The sequence below is a fragment of the Neophocaena asiaeorientalis genome, unplaced genomic scaffold, assembly GCF_003031525.2.
Source record: "Neophocaena asiaeorientalis asiaeorientalis breed wild unplaced genomic scaffold, Neophocaena_asiaeorientalis_V1.1 scaffold461, whole genome shotgun sequence".
In the NCBI taxonomy this organism is placed as follows: domain Eukaryota; kingdom Metazoa; phylum Chordata; class Mammalia; order Artiodactyla; family Phocoenidae; genus Neophocaena; species Neophocaena asiaeorientalis.
Window position 1 is genome coordinate 2285495 of NW_020173230.1, and position 18396 is coordinate 2303890.

Here is an 18396-nt window from a genome sequence, read left to right on the forward strand (position 1 = left end):
TATTTGTCTTTCTCTGACTTACTTCACTTAGTACGATAATCTCTAGGTCCATCCGTGTTGCTGCAAATGGCATTATTTCATTTTTTTTATGGCTGAGGAGTATTGCATGTATGTATGTATATATACATATGTAAATGTATATATATCTTCTTTATCCGTTCATCTGTTGATGGACACCTAGGTTGCTTCCACGTCTTGGCTATTGTGAATAGTGCTGCTATGAACGTTGGGGTGTATGTATCTTTTCTTTTTTTTTCCATGTTTAAAAATACATTTTAATATGAGAAATAAACTACATCAAAATAACAATAGTGGGGCTTCCCTGGTGGCGCAGTGGTTAAGAATCTGCCTGCCAATGCAGGGGACACTGGTTCGAGCCCTGGTCCGGGAAGATCCCACATGCTGTGGGGCAACTAAGCCCATGTGCCACAGCTACTGAGCCTGTGTGCCACAACTATTGAAGCCCGCGCACCTAGAGCCCATGCTCCACCACAAGAGAAGGCACCACAATGAGAAGCCTGCGCACCACAACATAGAGTAGCCCCCGCTCGCTGCAATTAGAGAAAGCCCGCGCACAGCAACAAAGACCCAACATGGCCAAAAATAAATAAAAAATTAATTAAGTAACAAAAATAATAATAGTGATTGTAGTTGAGGTCTTGGGACTGTTGGTGCCTTTTCTCCTAATTTCTAAGTCTTTTATAATATGAACAGATTTTTTTTTTCACATGTATAAGAATTTTATTGTTGCATTGTTTTTTTAAATTTTTATTGGAGTATATTTCTATTGGAGTATAGATTTACAATGTTGTGTTAGTTTCTGCTGTACAGCAAAATGAATCAGTTATACATATACATATATCCACTCTTTTTTAGATTCTTTTTCCATATAGGTCATTACAGAGTACTGAGGAGAGTTCCCTGTGTTATAAAGTAGGTCCTTATTAGTTATCTATTTTATATACGGTAGTGTGTATATGTCAATCCCAATCTCCCAATTTATCCCTCCCCCGCTTTCCCTCCTGGTAACCATAAGTTTTTTTTCTACATCTGTGACTCTATTTCTGTAGATAAGTTCATTTGTATCATTTTTTAAGAATCCACATATAAGCAATAGTGCATGGTATTTGTCTTTGACTTATTTCACTTAGTATGATAATCTCTAGGTCCATCCATATTGCTGCAAATGGCATTATTTCATACTTTTTTATGGCTGAGTATATTCCATTGTATATATCTATCACATCTTCTTTATCCATTCATCTGTCGATGGACATTTAGGTTACTTCCATGTCTTGGCTACTGTAAATAGTGCAGCTATGAACATTAGGGTGCGTGTATATTTTCAAACTATGGTTTTCTCCAGATATATGCCCAGGAGTGGGATTGCTGGATCATACAGTAGTTCTATTTTTATTTTTTTAAGGAACCTCCATACTGTTCTTCACAGTGGCTGCACCAATCTACATTGCCACCAACAGTGTACGAGGGTTCCCTTTCCTCTACATCCTCGTCAGTATTTGTTATTTGTGTTCCTTTTGATGATAGCCATTCTGACAGGTGTGAGTTGGTATCTCACTGTGGTTTTGATTTGCATTTCCCTGATGATTAGTAATGTTTAGCATTTTTTCATGTGCCTGTTGGCCATCTGCATTTCCTCTCTGAAAATGTCTATTCAGTTCTGCCCATTATTTAATCAGGTTGTTTGGGGTTTTTTTGATATTGGGCCCTATGTGCTGTTTGAAAATTAAGCCCTTGTCAGTCACGTTGTTTGCAAATATTTTCTCGCATTCTATAGGTTGTCTTTTCATTTTGCTTATGGTTTCCTTTGCTGTGCAAAAGCATTTAAGTTTAATTAGGTCCCATTTGTTTATTTTTGCTTTTATTTCCATTACTCTAGGCAACGGAGCCAAAACGTATTGCTGCTATTTATGTCAGAGAATGTTTTGCGAACATTCTCTTCTACGAGTTTTATGGTGTCCTGTCTTATGTTTAAGTCTTTAAGCCATTTTGAGTTTATTTTTGTGTATGATGTGAGGGAGTGTTCTAACTACCCACCTCTTTTCATTTATTCCTTCTGCAAACATAGATCAACGGCTGGGTCAGGCACGCTGCTAGAATGCTTTGAAGAGCTCAACGCTAAAGTGGGAACCCGGCTTACAGACTAGTAGCTGCAGTATGGTGCTGTAATTTATAGAATAGCACAGAGGACCCTGCGATTAATTCTGGGCACAGGAGGGTCTTCCCAGAGGAAGTGGTGGTTTGAAGAGGGTTTTAAAGAATGAAATAGTTCACAGATAGGCAGAGGAGGGAGGGAAGAGCATCCCAGACAGAAGAGCCACCTGCAGAGAAAGAAAAACGGATAATACCAGGAAGACAGAGGCAGAAGATGCAGCCAGAATGGAAGATTACAGCCAGATCATGACGTATTATTTTAAACCTGACTAGAGAGTTCAGACTTATAACCGAATTCAGAGTTTGCTAGCTTTGTTTTCATTGTGGTCTTGGGAGAGGGCTTACAGGATCACTGAGAGGTCTCCCTATCAGGCGAGAGGGGGTTGCAGGGTACCAGCTGTGTGGGAATAATTAGCATCTTCTCATCCCAAACACTTCCCAACCCTGACCTACTCACCCTTTACTTCTCTCTTGCTTTGTTTTTCTCCCTCCTCTCTACCCTACTCCCTCTCCTTTCCCTACTGCCCTTCACCACCACTCTGGGCTCTCAGTGCATTTGGGGCAGGAAAGCATGATCAATAGCATTAGGAATTCTGTGCAAGTGCACTGGTGCCCACGTGGTGGGTGTGAAGGGGAGGAGGTAAAACGGGTCCCCCACCGAGGATCACAGTTACTCACTTGGTCATGGGGGGAAGTGAAATAAAGCACAAGGAAACAAAAAATGAGAGCAACGGGCATGGGATTTGTGGGAGGGGTTTTCCTACCAAAGAGGCAAGAGGTAAATTCATGTCCACGTTCGAATTTTTTTTAATGTATGAAAAAAAAGTGGGTCTGAATTATGGGCTGTGAGAAAGTAAAGTTTCCTTTGCTCCTGCCAGGGTCCTGAGCAGCCTCTCAGAGTGATTCAGGGCCATCACCCACCACCCCAGGATGTCCCCCAATTGTGACAGGCAGGACCAACTATAAAATTTCACTCAGAACATATATTCTCAACAGGAGCGGTATCATCTCCAAGGAGATAAAAGTGGTTTGGGGCGGGGGGCAGGGAGTGAAAAGAATCTTGGATATTATTGTACAACGGTTAGTGGCCCTCCAAAGGGCCACTGTACATAAACAAATATATGTTATATCTGTGGTATTAAGATTTTATGAAAGGATAGCCATTAGGAAAATAAAATTGTCTAGAAAGTTTCCTAAGGGGCATGATAATTTTTTAAAAGTTGACAACCACTAATTCAGAGGAAAACATCAAATTCCTACATATGCCCCTATGAGATCGGGCCCATTACCTCCCTGAACACAGAAAGTTCCACACTGGCCTCTCTGCCGATTCTCCAGTACATCAGGCACACACATCCATGCGCACACTGAGCCTTGGCATTATGTTACCTCTGCCGCGGATACGCTGTCCCGGGTTTCCTCCAGGCGGACTTCACCTCCTTCCAGTCTTCGCTCGACTCTTCTCAATGTCTCCTCAGAGAGACCCACCATGACCACCCTATTTAATACTGCAGCACACTCTGGATCCCATTTGCCCTGGTCTACTTTTGCTTTTTTCTTCCCATAGCACTTATCATCTTCTTTTCATACATTTAATTCATATATGCCATGTCCATGTATAAATTAGTAAGATTTTACTAGACATTGCATGTTAACTTTTTTGCATCATTACTGCCTATATTTTTTAACTTTACCAACAACAACAGACAACAGCAACAAAACCTTCTCTAAAGACTACGGACAGTGATAAGACAGAGCAGTCGTCACTTTGCTATGCTCAAGTATATGGAAGTCTTCTGTTGGTGATGAAATACACAACCCTCTCCCCTCACTGAAGAGTATAGCCTGAAACAGAAATGGAACAAGTTAAAAGATAATACAAAATGACATGCAGTCTTAAGACAACTAAAACTAGATGTAGGTCCAAAGTCGTTAAACTTTCCACCAACTGGTAATGACTGGCTGTGTCAGAATCATCTCGGGGAACTTTTGAAAAGAGTGTCCTGAGACACATTTCCCAGTTTTCAATTTTAGTATTGTTCAGGGTGGGAGCAGAGCTAGTCTCAGGTATTTCTAGCACACAACAAATTTAAGAACTACAAGCTCCATTTTAGAATTAATCAGAAGCACCACAGCACAAGCCAATTTAAAAATTTACATGAGATAAGGACCCAATTTAGTAGCTTTTCACCGAGTCACTGAAGCGTACATAAACATTTTCTTTACACAGGACTACATAGATAGGTGGAACAAGATGAAAAGGAGGCCACTTGCTACAGCAACTGATAGCAGTGTTCTACCGTCTCATTTCCCTGGTCCACCAAGTAGGTTCTAAAGCGATGCATTATCGACTTTTCAAACAATTAGACTGAATGGAACCATAGCAGCAAGGATGCATGCTGCTTCTACCAAATCCACAGGGCCCCGAACACTGGTGACATTAGTGCACCTATATATTACTGAAACAAAAGTACCAAGAAATAATTACATAAGATGCACCGATAGTTTCTGTGTGAGGCAGGGCTGGGGCCGTGCGGGGAGGTGTCAGTGATTAATGCTGATCCTGAACCGCTGAAGGGCTGCAATCCAGAATTCGAAAAACAGACTCACTTCAATACTTCTCTTCATAGGTAGGAAAACACGAGTCTGTAGATATGCCATTTCACCATTTCAGTTAAATCTTCCGTGTGACCTTTCATTTACCAAACTCCCACCATGAAATCTCTCTACAACATAACCTCAAATGATGTCCATCTCCAAGCTCTGCATTCTCTTCCTGCAGAGGCTGGCTTCCACCAAAGGACCTAGAACAAGGCCACCAAACCTCTCACCTTACAAGCCCTGTTGCCAAAGAAAGTGACCCATACTTTCTCCTCGAGGGCAAAAATTCTAAGACAACATAAGTTGGGTAGATCATCCATTACATATGCAATCAACTGGAGCAGTTGTACAGGAATGTCCATTCTAGCCATAAGTAACCAGGAGGAAAAATAGAGCATAGGGGCAGACAATGGATAGATGTACACTAAAAATGATAAAACTGGTTTTAGAGACATTTTTCTTGGCTATAACAAATAATTTAAAGTAGGCTGCTTACAGGTAAAAATCACAATGAACAGCATTATCGATTAAACAATTCCCAAAGCTAGTGATTTTAGCTAAATAATTATACATTGGAACCTTCTAAGAAGGCTGCTAATAAAGTAAACTATGTCAAAATTTGCAGTTTTACAGTCAGACTTGAAAGCCAAGGTAAGCAACTACTTTGTATAGCTATTACCTCTGATCAAGGCGTAAGGATTCACTCAGACAGATAACATTCATAACCTACCTAAAAATAGGATAGCTCATAATTTTTCTAAACTGTTCTTCCCTGCTGTGGACAGCCCTTGATCTCTGACTGTAAAGCTTGGCAAACTTTGTCAAACGCTGTTAGTTTTATAAGTTACGAAAAACCTCTATAAATAAAGCCTCATTTCTCAAATCTGGACAGTTTTCTCATTCTGAATGTCTAAACATTTAGGTCACAAGTTGAAATACCAGTAGAAAAATATTCGTCTTTAGGCAGGTTGTATAGTTACCGCATGGCAAGAAACTGACAAAACAATGTAAACATTCAGAGCATAAAAATACTTCAAAGCATTATGAGCTTTGAACTTAGTACACTTTCCTAAATTTTAGTATTTCTAAATACAGGAAAAGCAGACTGCTGTAGGATCTTAGATGATTTAAGCTAACTTAATAAATGAATGAATCTTTTCCAGTCCTAGGAAACGTATAGTCCTAGAAGGAACTATAAATTCAGTTGAGTGTGGAAGAAAAGTATGTGTCCAGGGCTGAGGACGTGACTCATGACCACATTACTAATTCTGTCTGGACCCTTCCTTAGGGTCATAAGAATAACTAGAAATTGAGGCATGTTAAAGCTGTATCTGGAGCCTAGCCAGAGCGAGAGGGATTCTTTTCTTGGGCCTCCTTCATGAAGAGCCTCAAATGTAGGTTTTGAACAGTCCCCAAAAGGGGGTTGGTCATATCTTCAGCCAGAGACATGCCCACTATAAAGGAAGGAGACTTTCAGCCTACAGTTTAACCGGTGTCTCATTACAGTATCCTGCCTCAAGGATTAACTTTGTAAACCCTGTAATTATTGCGTGACTATCAAAATTATAAAGGTTTGTAATGTCTCCCTGTTAAAAGCATTCATTTGTTAAATGTATCTAGTTCAATCGTGCCGCAATTTTGGAACCCTGCTTTTGCTTCTCTTTGGTTTTCACATACTACTAAATTTGAGAAATGGAGATGGCTTGGGCTTTAAGAGAGCCTGCATAGGTCACATAGTCTTGGCCCCTCTTGGCCACAGAGAACCAAGGAAGTGGACTCTGCAACATTACATGGCACTTGCAGGCTGCCAGGTCCCAGACCCCAAATGCCTCCTACCCTTCTGGTTCCCCAAGCTTCCTCCAAGATATGTTCTTACAAAGCACATTCCTTCCCTTTTGCTCAGTTATCCCATAATACTCCTGAGTAGGAGCAGGGGTAAAAAAGGGAAAGTGGGAAGGATCACCCAGGAGTCCTGCCTGTGATACTGTGATTTATGATAAGAAATATATATTTGGTCTTTGTCCCATTTCTGGCACAGAGCTCCTAAAACCCTTAGAGTTTCCTAAGTGAGGAGAGCAACAAAGGTGTCTTTTGTTATATTGATGAGGTGACTCTGAGGTTCTGGACTGGTTGTCATTGGAGCCAACAAAGGGATTAGGGGGTTGGAACTTTCAGTCTCACCATCCCCACCTCCTACACCAATGGTCAATGATTTCATCAATCATGACTGTAAGGAAGTCTCCATAAAAACTCAAAAGGACGGGATTTGGAGAACTTCTGGGTTGGAGATTCAGGAAGAATAGTTCACTCGAAGAGAGGATGGAAGCTCCACTGCCCTTTCCCCATACCTTGCCCCGTGCCTCTCTTCCATCTGGCTCTTCCTGAGTTCCATCCTTTTATGATAAACCAGCGATCTAGCAAGCAAAATCTTTCTGAGTTTTGTGAGCCACTCCAGCAAATTAATCAAACCCGAGGAGGGGGTTGTTGGAACCTCCAATCTAGAGCCAGTTGATCAAAACCACAGGTGTTAACCTGGGCTTTGACTGGTCTCTGAAGTGGGGGATGGGGCAGTCTTGTAGACTGAGCCCTTAAACTGTGTAATCTGATGCTATCTCTAGGTAGATAGTGTCAGAATTGAGTGGAATTTTGTTGAATTCTCAGACTCCCAGCTGGTGCCCCAAGAATTCCTTGTTAGTGTGGGGACCGCCCTGCAACACACACACATAGCAGTGAAGTCCAAGAACCCTTTTACAGGCCCAGGTATGAATGTTGCCATGAAAACCATCACAGCAAATGGGCACCCAACCTCTTGGGGTTTTGTGGCTGTGATGGTTCATTTTATATGCCAGTTTGGCTAGGTTGGTGTGCCCAGTTGTCTGGTCAAACACCAGTCTAGATGTTGCTGTTGAAGGAAACCAGAATACGTTGCCCCAAAATATGCCTCTTTGACATAAAAATTACTTTGCAGTAAAGGTATTTTTACCAGTAGGTGCAAGAATGATGCTCTGACTCTCCCCTTTTTCTTCCTGAAAGCAGGAGATAAGACCTTCATATGAAAGATGTGTCCACCTCCTAAGTAACATGTGTCCACCTCCTAAGTAACATTCTTATCATCAAGGATGGGAAGTTAAGACTTGGAAAATTCTGTAAAACAGACCTTATTAAAATAATTCCTGTCTTTCCACAGTTTAGTTACTTTTCCACAATCACCTCTTTGCTCAACCTGGTATAAAAGCATGTAGGTTTTACCACTTCTTTGGCAGAAACATGAAAAACAAAGCTATGTATTATTTAGAAATCTATCTCAAAATGATAAAGAAGATCAAGGAAGTGACAAAAAAAAATTGAAATAATGGTTACTTCTGGGGTAGAGAGGGGGATGGTATAGAGAGACACACAAAGGGTTTCAAAGAGTTGATAGTTGCTATAGACTGAATGTTTGTGTCTCTCTGCATCCCCAACCTGCCAGATTCATATTAATCCTTAATTTGATGGTATTTGGAGGTGGGGACTTTGGGAAGTGCTTAGGTCATGAGGGTGGAGCCCTCATGAATGGCTTGAACACCCTTGAAAATAGACCCGAGCGAAAGACTTGTACTCAGAAAACTATAAAACACTGATGAAAGAAATCAAAGATGACATAAACAGATGGAGAAATATACCATGTTCTTGGATTGCAAGAATCATTATTGTGAAAATGACTATACTACCCAAAGAAATCTAATGATTCAATGCAATTCCTATCAAATACCAATGGCATTCTTCACAGAATTAGAATAAAAATTTTACAATTCATATGGAAAAACAAAAGACCCCAAATAGCCAAAGCAATCTTGAGAAAGAAAAATGGAGCTGGAGGAATCCGGCTCCCCGACTTAAGCTATACTACAAAGCTACAGTAATCAAGACAGTATGGAACTGGCACAAAAACAGAAACATAGATCAGTGGTACAGGATAGAAAGCCCAGAGGTAAACCCATGCACATATGGTCACCTAATTTATGACAAAGGAGGCAAGAACACACAATGGAGAAAAGACAGCCTCTTCAATAAGTGGTGCTGGGAAAACAGGACAGCTACATGTAAAAGAATGAAATTAGAACACTCCCTAACACCATACACAAAAATAAACTCCAAATGGATTAAAGACCTAAATGTAAGACCAGACACTATAAAACTCTTAGAGGAAAACATAGGAAAAACACTCTTTGACATAAACCACAGCAAGATCTTTTTTGACCCACCTCCTAGAGTAATGAAAATAAAAACAAAAATAAACAAATGGGACCTAATTAAACTTAAACCTTTTGCACAGCAAAGGAAACCATAAACAAGATAAAAAGACAACCCTCAGAATGGGAGAAAATATTTGCAAATGAAACAATGGACAAAGGATTAATCTCCAAAACATACAAACAGCTCATGGAGCTCAAAATCAAAAAAACAAACAGTCCGATTAAAAAATGGGTGGAAGACCTAAATAGACATTTCACCAAAGAAGACATACAGATAGCCAAGAGGCACATGAAAAGCTGCTCAACATCACTAATTATTAGAGAAATGCAAATCAAAACTACAATGAGGTGTCACCTCACACCAGTCAGAATGGCCATTATCAAAAAATCTAGAAACAATAAATGTTGAAAAGGGTGTGGTGATAAGGGAACCCTCTTGCACTGTTGGTGGGAATGTAAATTGATACAACTGCTATGGAGAACAGTATGGAGTTTCCTTTAAAAAACTAAAAATAGAACTACCATACGACCCAGCAATCCCACTACTGGGCATATACCCTGAGAAAACCATAATTCAAAAAGAGACATGTACCACAGTGTTCATTGCAGCACTATTTACAATAGCTAGAACATGGAAGGAACCTAAGTATCCATCGACAGATGAATGGATAAAGAAGATGTGGCACATATATACAATGGAATATTACTCAGCCATAAAAAGAAACGAAATTGAGTTATTTGTAGTGAGATGGATGGACCTGGAGTCATACAGAGTGAAGTAAGTCAGAAAGAGAAAAACCAATACCGTATGCTAATGCATGTATATAGAATTTTAAAAAAAGGTACTGATGAACCTAGTGGCAGGGCAGGAATAAAGATGTACACAGAGAATGGTCTTGAGGACACGGCGGGGAGGGGGAAGCTGGGGCAAAGTGAGAGTAGCATGGACATATATAAACTACCAAATGTAAAACAGTCAGCTAGTGGGAAGCAGCAGCATAGCACAGGGAGATCAGCTCGGTGCTTTGCAACAACCTACAGGGGTGGGATAGGGTGGGTGGGAGGGAGGCTCAAGGGGGAGGGGATATGGGGATATATGTATGCATATGGCTGATTCACTTTGTTGTACAACAGAAACTAACATAGTATTGTGAAGCAATTATACTCCAATAAAGATCTGTTAAAAAAGAAAAGAAAAGAAAATAGACCCCAGAGACCTCTCACACCTTCCACCATGTGAGGACACAGCACAGATGTCATCTGTGAAACGGGAAGTGGGCATTTGCCAGACACCAAATCTGCTAGCGCCTTGATCTTGGACTTCCCAGCCTCCAGAACTGTGAGAAATAAATGTTTGTTGTTTATAAACCACCCAGTCTATTCTTTTATAGCCGCCTGAATGGTCTATGGCAGTAATATTCTATTTCTTAAGATCTAAGTGTCTCTCTCTCTCTCTCTCTTTCTCATTCTGTGTGTGTGTGCATACATACACACTGTTATTAATACATAAAAGATTCAATAATTTAAAAAAATCTTAAAAAAATAAAGTAGGTCTTGTGACCCAGCAATTTCACCCCAAGGTATTTACCCAACAGAAATGTGTATGTATGTTCACCAAAAGACATGAACTGGATCATTCATGGAAGCGTTAGTCCTAATAACTCGCAATTGGAAACTACCCAAGTGCCCATCAATGGTTGGGTGGACAAATAAGTTGTGTCACATGCCCACAATGAAACACTATAGAGCAATGAGAATGAACGAACGAAACCCCCACATGGCAACATGAATGAATCACACAACCTTGATGGTAAATGAGAGGAGTCAATCACACAAGAGTACATTCTGTGTGATTCCATTTATGTCAAGTACAGAAACAGGCAAAACTACTCAAGGCTGTTAGAAGTCCCTTTCTCCATGGGAGAAAGGTTGAGACTGGACAAGAAGGGTGCTTCGGGAGCTGTAATGCTGTTTTTTCATCTGGTTGCTGGTGCATATGCGTTCAGTTTGTGAAGAGGTACTGTGCTGTACATTTATGATGCGTGAACTTTTCCTGTATGTATATTATGCTTGAATAAAGGTTTTTTTTAACGTCTTTATTGGAGTATAATTGCTTTACAATGGTGTGTTAGTTTCTGCTTTTGAATAAAGTTTAATAGCAAAGTCAGGTGAGAGGATGTAGAAGGTCAGGGTGGTGGTGGGTGTGCTGTTTTCTATCAAGGGGACAGGATCAGGTTCTCGGATAAGGTGAAAACTGGACAGAGACCCTGAGGGAGTTCGCTGTGCAAGTATCTGTATACCTTGAGGAAGAATATTAAGAATATTGTGATGAAGATAATGGGCACGATTAGATCAGTTGTGATACCTGAATCCTGGAATGCTAAGTAGCCTTAGAGACTGGGAGATGTGACACTGACATGGGAGAAAACTGATGACTATGAACAGTGCAAACTGGATGACACATAGCATTTGTAATAGCCACAATTTAATTTTTCGATTATGTAAATACACATAAAATGAAAAGAAAGAAAGAAAGAAAAAAGAATACGCTGGTGAGTGCTCACTGAGCTTATTTTAGACAATGAGTTCCTTGAAGATGAGGACCTGGTCCACCTTGAAATTCCATTGTCTACCTCAGTACCTAGCATGTTGCTAACCTACAAATTGAATAATTTTTTTCTATGTTATTCCAGCTGCTCCCAGGATTTCCTTCTGGTTTTTAGAGACTTTTTGTTTCAGCCTCGTGGTCTCTAGCTTTGCGCTTTGCCCTTCCCTCTTTTGAAAAGGAGGGAACAAATCGTGAGGCGTGAAATAACATGTTTTCGTCCATCCCAGTGGCGGAGCTGGCCTCCTCCTTTCTAAGCCGTTTCCAAATGATCCCAACACGCCGTCTCTCAGCCTAGCAGAGCCTCCTGACTGGAAACCACACATTTTAAAATTTACCCCCAACTCAACCCCTCCCAATGCACACACCTTGTCCCATGGGTCCTAAGGGGCTCATTTCTAGTGTAGCACTTACTACACATCACTGTGACACTTTGTTTGCCTGCCTCGCTCACTTACAAGCTGAGCAGTTATGGGGTCAAAGCACATGACTCTGACTCTTACCCTATAGTCTTTTTAAAAATTAATTTTTAACAATTTAATTGCACTGTAGTCTTTGAAAAGTGCTGGTTGAAGGGGGTGGGTCAAGGTTAAGAGAATCAAGAAAGGCAGACTTGGGGTTGGGAAGTTTGCTGATGGCTGTTTGATAGGGTAAGAATTGGTACTAGGAAAATAAGATGCAAGGACGTCTAGTTTCAAAGCAAACAACAACCACCCCAAAAAAATCAGAATTGAAAAGAAAAAGAATGCTAACCGAGGCAGCAAAGATGCCAAACCCACAGAAACCAGCCATAAGTTAACCACTGTATTAGGGTTCTCCAGAGAATAAGGCGAAGGGGGGTGGAGGGAGAGAGAGAGTATTTATTTTAAGGAATTAGCTCACAAAATGTGGGGACTGGCAAGTCTCGAATCTGTAGGGTAGGTCAGCAGGCTGGAAATTCAGGCAAGAGCTGATATTGCAGTTTTGAGTGTGAAATCCACAGGGCAACAGGCCAGAACTCGGGAGGGTTTCTATGTTATTCAAGTCTTGATGAGAATTCCTTCTTTTCCGGAGACCTCAGTCTTTTCCCTTAAGATCTTCAACCGGTTGGATGAAGCCCATCCGCATTATGGAGGCTAATGTGCTTTGTTCAAAATTAAATACTCATCCTACCTTAGAAGTACCTTCACAGTGTAGGGCAGGCAAATTTTTTTACCTCTACCCTCTTAGGGTTTTCAGCTGGGTCTGCGAATTGACATAAAACAGAGTAGCAGGGGAAAAGCATACAGGCTTACTTAGTACAAGTTTTACGTGACGTGGGAGCCCTCACAAGAAAATGAAGACCCAAAGAAATGGCCAGATCTATGTGCTTTTATACCAGATAGAACAAAAAGAGGTGATTGTAGAAAAGTAACTGAACTGTGGGGAGGCTAAGGAAAGAAAGGAATTATTTTTATAAGGTCTGTTTTACAGAATTCACTAGGTCTGCGTCTTGTGAGTGGAAACTTTGCTTCATTTTTCTTCATAGCACTTTTCACCACTTAATATATTTATCTATTATCTGACTCACCCTCTTCCTCACAACTTGAAAACAATAAAAAAAATATGTCTTATTTCTATTCACTGCTGTATCTTCAATTCCAAGAAGAGTGTCTGGTACATAGAAGGTGCTCAATAACACCGGTTGAATGAAAGGATGAAAAACTTCGCTCCCTACATGAGTAGTATGATTCAAGCTGTTTGTGAAAATGAGACAATTCTAATGATGAGCAATGTCCTGTAAAAGTTTCCTCTGTGTTAAGTAAAATGAGAACAGGGAATTTCTGAGGTAAAATTAAATGTAGCTTAAAAAAAAAAAAGTAGTTGGCCAATGGAGCAATGGAAAAAGCATCAGCCTCAGCACCAGCCAACTTAGACTGGAATCTGGCTCTGCCACTTGCCAGCTGTGTGCCGTGAGCAAGGCTCAATCTCTCTTGTTTCCACTTCCTCATCTGTATAGTATCTGGGATGAGTGGGTTAGGCCGGTATACAGATGAAAACACTCAGAACCAGTATGTGCAAAAAAAAAAAAAAATTGGTACCACAAACTGTCATCAATATCTAAGGCCAGGGAAGGCTTTGCAAATCAAGCATCCCCACAGAACTTTCTCTGCATCCTCCTCCAATTTAAATTTTATATTATAAACATACCTCATCTTTAAAAAAGGCATCCATCTTCTCTAATTAGTTTTCTCCTCAAGCAACAACACTTTGTTTTATGTTGGTGAAATATGATTCACATACTGTAAAATTCACCCTTTTAAGCTTTACAATGCAGTGGTTTTCATTACATTCACAAGGTTGTGCAACCATCATCACTCTATAATTCCAGAACGTTTTCATCACCCAAAAAGAATCTTCACACCCATTAGTCACTCCCCATTTCCCCCTCCACTCAGCTCCTGGCAACCACTAATCTGCTTTCTGTCTCTTTGGATTTGCCCAGCGTAGACATCTCACATAAATACAACCAGACAATATGTGGCCTTGTGTGTCTGATTTCTTTCACTTAGCATAATGTTTTCAAGGTTTATCCATGTTGTAGCACAGATCCGTACTTGATTCCTTTTTATAGCTGGATAATATTCCACTGTATGGACATGCCACATTTCATTTATCCAGCCTTCAGTTTATGGGCATTTAGGTTGTTTCCATTTCGGGGCTATTGTCAATAATGCTGTTATAAACATTTGTGTACAAGTTTTGTGTGAATGTATGTTTTCAACCCTCTTTGGTATGTATTTAGGAGTGGAATTTTTAGGTCATATTTAACTTTTCTACATCTAATTTTCATTTATAAATATAGTAACTCTATATTTAACTTTTAGAGGAAACTTGCCAATCTGTTTCCCACAGCAACTGCACTATTTTACGTTCTTGCCAGCAATGTATGAGGACTCCAATTTCTCCACATCCTCATCAAGTATTTACTGTTTTATTACTACTTATCATTTTCCCTCACCCACATTAACATTGCAGCAGCCCTAAAAACTATTTAAATTAAAACAAAAAATTTCTATGACACTCATATATTTAAAAATGACTCCAAGGTCATTTTCTAATTATTCCTGGCAGAGAATATTCAGTATTGCAGCTGCCTTGGCTAGCGAGGGATCAGTGCACCATCACACCGTTTCTTACAGAATCCCAGGACAAAAAACCACTTTGGGAACAAATTTCTGTCTTAGAGAGCTGCCCGGAGTAGGCACAAGAGTAGCACTTGAATAGCTCTTCATCTGCAGTTCACGTTTTTTTACTCTATTCTCTCACTGTCCACTGCGGGCGGTCTAGCCCTAGGTGGAACCCGGGCCGCCTGTGTGCGCAGGCACAAACCCTTAGCCCAACCTCCTCCCTCCGGCCCCGCCCCCCCAGGCCCGCCCCTCCGCCGGCATGGCCCCCCATCTCGGCGCTTTGGGGCTGAGGGAAGAGGAGATGAATGTTAAAGAGGATCTGCGGCCAATCCGCGTGCGCCTCCGGGAAGCGGCGCTCCACACTGGCAGAGTAAGTCTGATGACGTAGCCACTCTCCAATCCGCATTCTGGGGGCGGGACTCAAGTCGGGCGGTGCAAGGCAGGAGGAGGAGACCGCCGGGTGGAATCACGTCACCTGGGACTGGAGCCGGAAGCTACGTCTGGCAGTGAGCGCCCCCCAGCACCTAAGGCTGCGATGGTGAGTGAGGACGCATGCGCGGGACTACGCGCCGGGGGTTCGGTGTCCCTGCCCCCCCATCTCTTTGGTCGCCCAGTCCTGAGCCTGCACTCCGCCCTCACCTCCTATCCGCCCCGGGACCGAGAGGGAATGGAGATGGAGGGGTGGCGACGTAGAGGGCTGAGCAGGGGACGGTGGGAGGGTGTATAGAGGCTGGGGAGTAATCTGAGGGGGAGCGGCGGGCCACAGGTGGAATTGGAGACCGGGCTGAGGGGAGTTGTCTGTGGGGTAGCAAAGGTGGGGTGTGGAAGGCCGGTGGAGCCCAGGGGCAGAGAGTGAGGACTGACGGAGGCTCAGGAAGATCAGTGTTGAAGGCCATGTAGAGGGAAGAGGGTCTGGAAGGGCCCAGGTTGGGGAAAGAGGCCTGGGGGGCCATTGTCAAGAGAGAGACTTGGGTTTGCCAAGGGCTGTTCTTGGGTTTGCCAAGTGCTGTTCTCTTAGCCTGCTGCTCACTGATTGCATCTTTACCCACTAGACTTCTGCACTGACCCAGGGGCTGGAGCGAATCCCAGACCAGCTCGGCTACCTGGTGCTGAGTGAAGGCGCAGTGCTGGCGGTGCGTTCTGGAAAAGGGAGGGGGGGTTCCTCCAATACACATCGCCCGATGATGCCTTCTAATGTTGCCCAGTTTAACCTGATTTGTCTCTGTTCTTGATCTTTACCTGGTATCATGCCTGGCATATAGGAATTAAATTCAGGAATTAAATCAATTAATCTCTCTCTGGAATCTTAGTCCTGTAACTGTTTTCAGGTAAAAGAGGTTTACTGACTTTACCAAAGCCAGACTAGTTACAGGTTTGTTGATAACTGACATTACCTGAGTTATTCTTGAGTATGTCTTTATTTGGTATTTATTGAAGAGGCTTGGTATTTTGTTCTGCAGTACAATATAGTGTCAGTGCTCTAGAAGTTTTCAATCTAGCTGGAGAGACAAGGCTTAAGGTTAAAAGTTCAGCTAGAGAGACAAGGCTTAAGGTTAAAAGTTCAAAGTATTGCACGTGGTAAAGATAACTGAAGGAGTCCAGAGAGTGAAGGATTCAGCCCTTCGTGTTATAACTTGTGTTTTGGCAAGGAAACTTTCTTGGAAGAGACAAGAATTCAGCTGGCCTTAAAAGATGGATGGTTGTGAACAGGCAGAAAAGAAAGAGCATATTCAGGGCTGGGAGGTGGACATATTTGCAGGAGTGTGACATCAGCCTGTCTGAATTGCTGGGTTTATGTTGAAAAGATTTGGAAATGTTTGGGGGAAGAAGAGGATATGTTAAGGAAATATCTGATTGTGGAGGACTTTCAAGGCTGGGTTAACACCTGTGGATTAATCTTGGCGGGTAATAGGAGCTTTGAAGGGTTTTTGAACAGAAACATGAGCTGATGAAGTGATTGAGCGGAACTGTTCTATTAGGTGTAAAGATGAGCCGGAAGGAGAGGGATTCAGAAGCAGGGATGCTGTTGCCAAAATCTAGGTATGAAACAGCTGGTGGCAGTGAGAAGGAGCAAGGGGAGAAGAGATTGTTAAAGGAAGAATCGATATGTCTTCCTAATGACTAGAGATAGGTAATAGAGGAGATAACTTTTCCATGCTGTAAGACTTTGAACTCAAGCCTAGAATGATGGTGCCTTAGCAAACAGGGACTTAAGAAAGGAAGTTGATTGCGGAGGGAGAGAGGTAAGGGGAATTTTGGTGGCTTAACTTTAAACACTGAGTTTGATATAGAATAACAGCAATTAAATATATAATGCTAGGAGTTATTCTAAGCATCTTGCTAATATGCTCTCATAACCCTCACAACAAGCCCGTAAGATAGGTATTGTTGTCCCCAATTTACAGATGAGGTAACTGAGGTACAGAATGTCCAAGAGAGCAAAGGGTGCTGAATTTGACTCAGTGGGAGGCCCATATTGAGGAGGTAGGAAGTTGAGATCATCACGAGAAAAGAGGAAGCCCAGGCCACTGTGACATCATTACCCAAGGGCTAGGTAGTAGGAAGGGGTTCAGGGACAAAGGGGATGTTTATGTTTCAGATTCTGCAGACAGGGCAACAAACGGGAAGACTGAGGAAAAGACAGCGCCTGGGACAAGTCTGTGGTGGGTGGGCACTGATGTTTGAGAATGTGATTTTATCAAATAAGTGGGAACAGGGAGAGAAATCAAGATTCAGGGATTAGGAAAACAGCGTCAGTAAAGAAATGGATGAGAGTCACTGCTTCCCAGGAGGAAGCCCGGTATTTTAAGGTTGACAAACAGGATGGCATCAAGAGGGGCAACAACGTCACAGGGCAGTTTTCAGGTGGGTCTTTCCAAAACCGGGGGTGACCTTGGGGTATTGGAAAGTGGAGGCAGGTTACAAGTGCTAGAGCCAAAGTGTCCTTGGAATTTTCTCCCAATTCTGTTCCCTAATTCCTGCCATCTTCCCTCCTCTGTCTGCATGCAGTCATCTGGGGATCTAGAGAATGACGAGCAGGCAGCCAGCGCCATCTCTGAGCTGGTCAGCACGGCCTGCGGTTTCCGGCTGCACCACAGCATGAACGTACCCTTCAAGCGCCTGTCGGGTGAGCCCCTGGCCCTGGTGACGGTGTTGGGGGGTGCTGCTCCCCGAGGCTTCTCTTCTCAGGGAAAAGCACCTGTCTCCTACCAGCTGCCCACCACCTCCCTGGGGTCCCTGGTTCTGGCCACTCTGTTCCCCTTGGTATTCACCCCTGCATCAGAATTATGAGAAAGCAAGAGAAGGGGATTTAATGGAGACCTCTCATCTTCAAATCTCTGAGCTTGGAACTGTCAAATTTCTTTGGCTTTGGAGCCCAGCCAGTTTGTGGTGACCCCCAGGGAGGCCTTCGCACCCCACTAACTCTCTGCTCCCTTCCCTCTCCCGGGGCGGGGGAAGGTGTGTCTCCCCTCCAGTGGTCTTTGGAGAACACACGCTGCTGGTGACCGTGTCGGGACAGAGGGTGTTTGTGGTGAAGAGGCAGAACCGAGGCCGGGAGCCCCTTGACGTGTGAGCCTGCCAGAGGGCAAGGGGCAGAGGTGGATGGGGCCGTGAGCCTCTGTGATGAGGA

General features: G+C 42.5%; 1 protein-coding gene across 10 annotated transcripts in view; it reads left to right on the top strand.

Annotated features, from left to right (window-relative positions):
* The window catches only part of LAMTOR4 (late endosomal/lysosomal adaptor, MAPK and MTOR activator 4), a 76645-nt gene that overhangs the window by 53751 nt on the left and 4498 nt on the right, over positions 1-18396 (top strand). For 9 of the 10 annotated variants that reach the window (XR_003003343.1, XR_003003342.1, XR_003003345.1 and 6 more), the window contains exons 3-6: positions 15007-15135; positions 15818-15898; positions 17775-17892; positions 18242-18335. Coding sequence is in view for 3 of the 10 variants with exons in the window: in XM_024745433.1 (XP_024601201.1) it covers positions 15007-15135; positions 15818-15898; positions 17775-17892; positions 18242-18335 (422 nt within the window). In the remaining 7 variants the exon portion in view is untranslated. Of the gene's footprint in view, positions 1-15006; positions 15136-15817; positions 15899-17774; positions 17893-18241; positions 18391-18396 lie in introns of those variants that run through there. The other variant, XM_024745436.1, reaches the window with a different exon arrangement.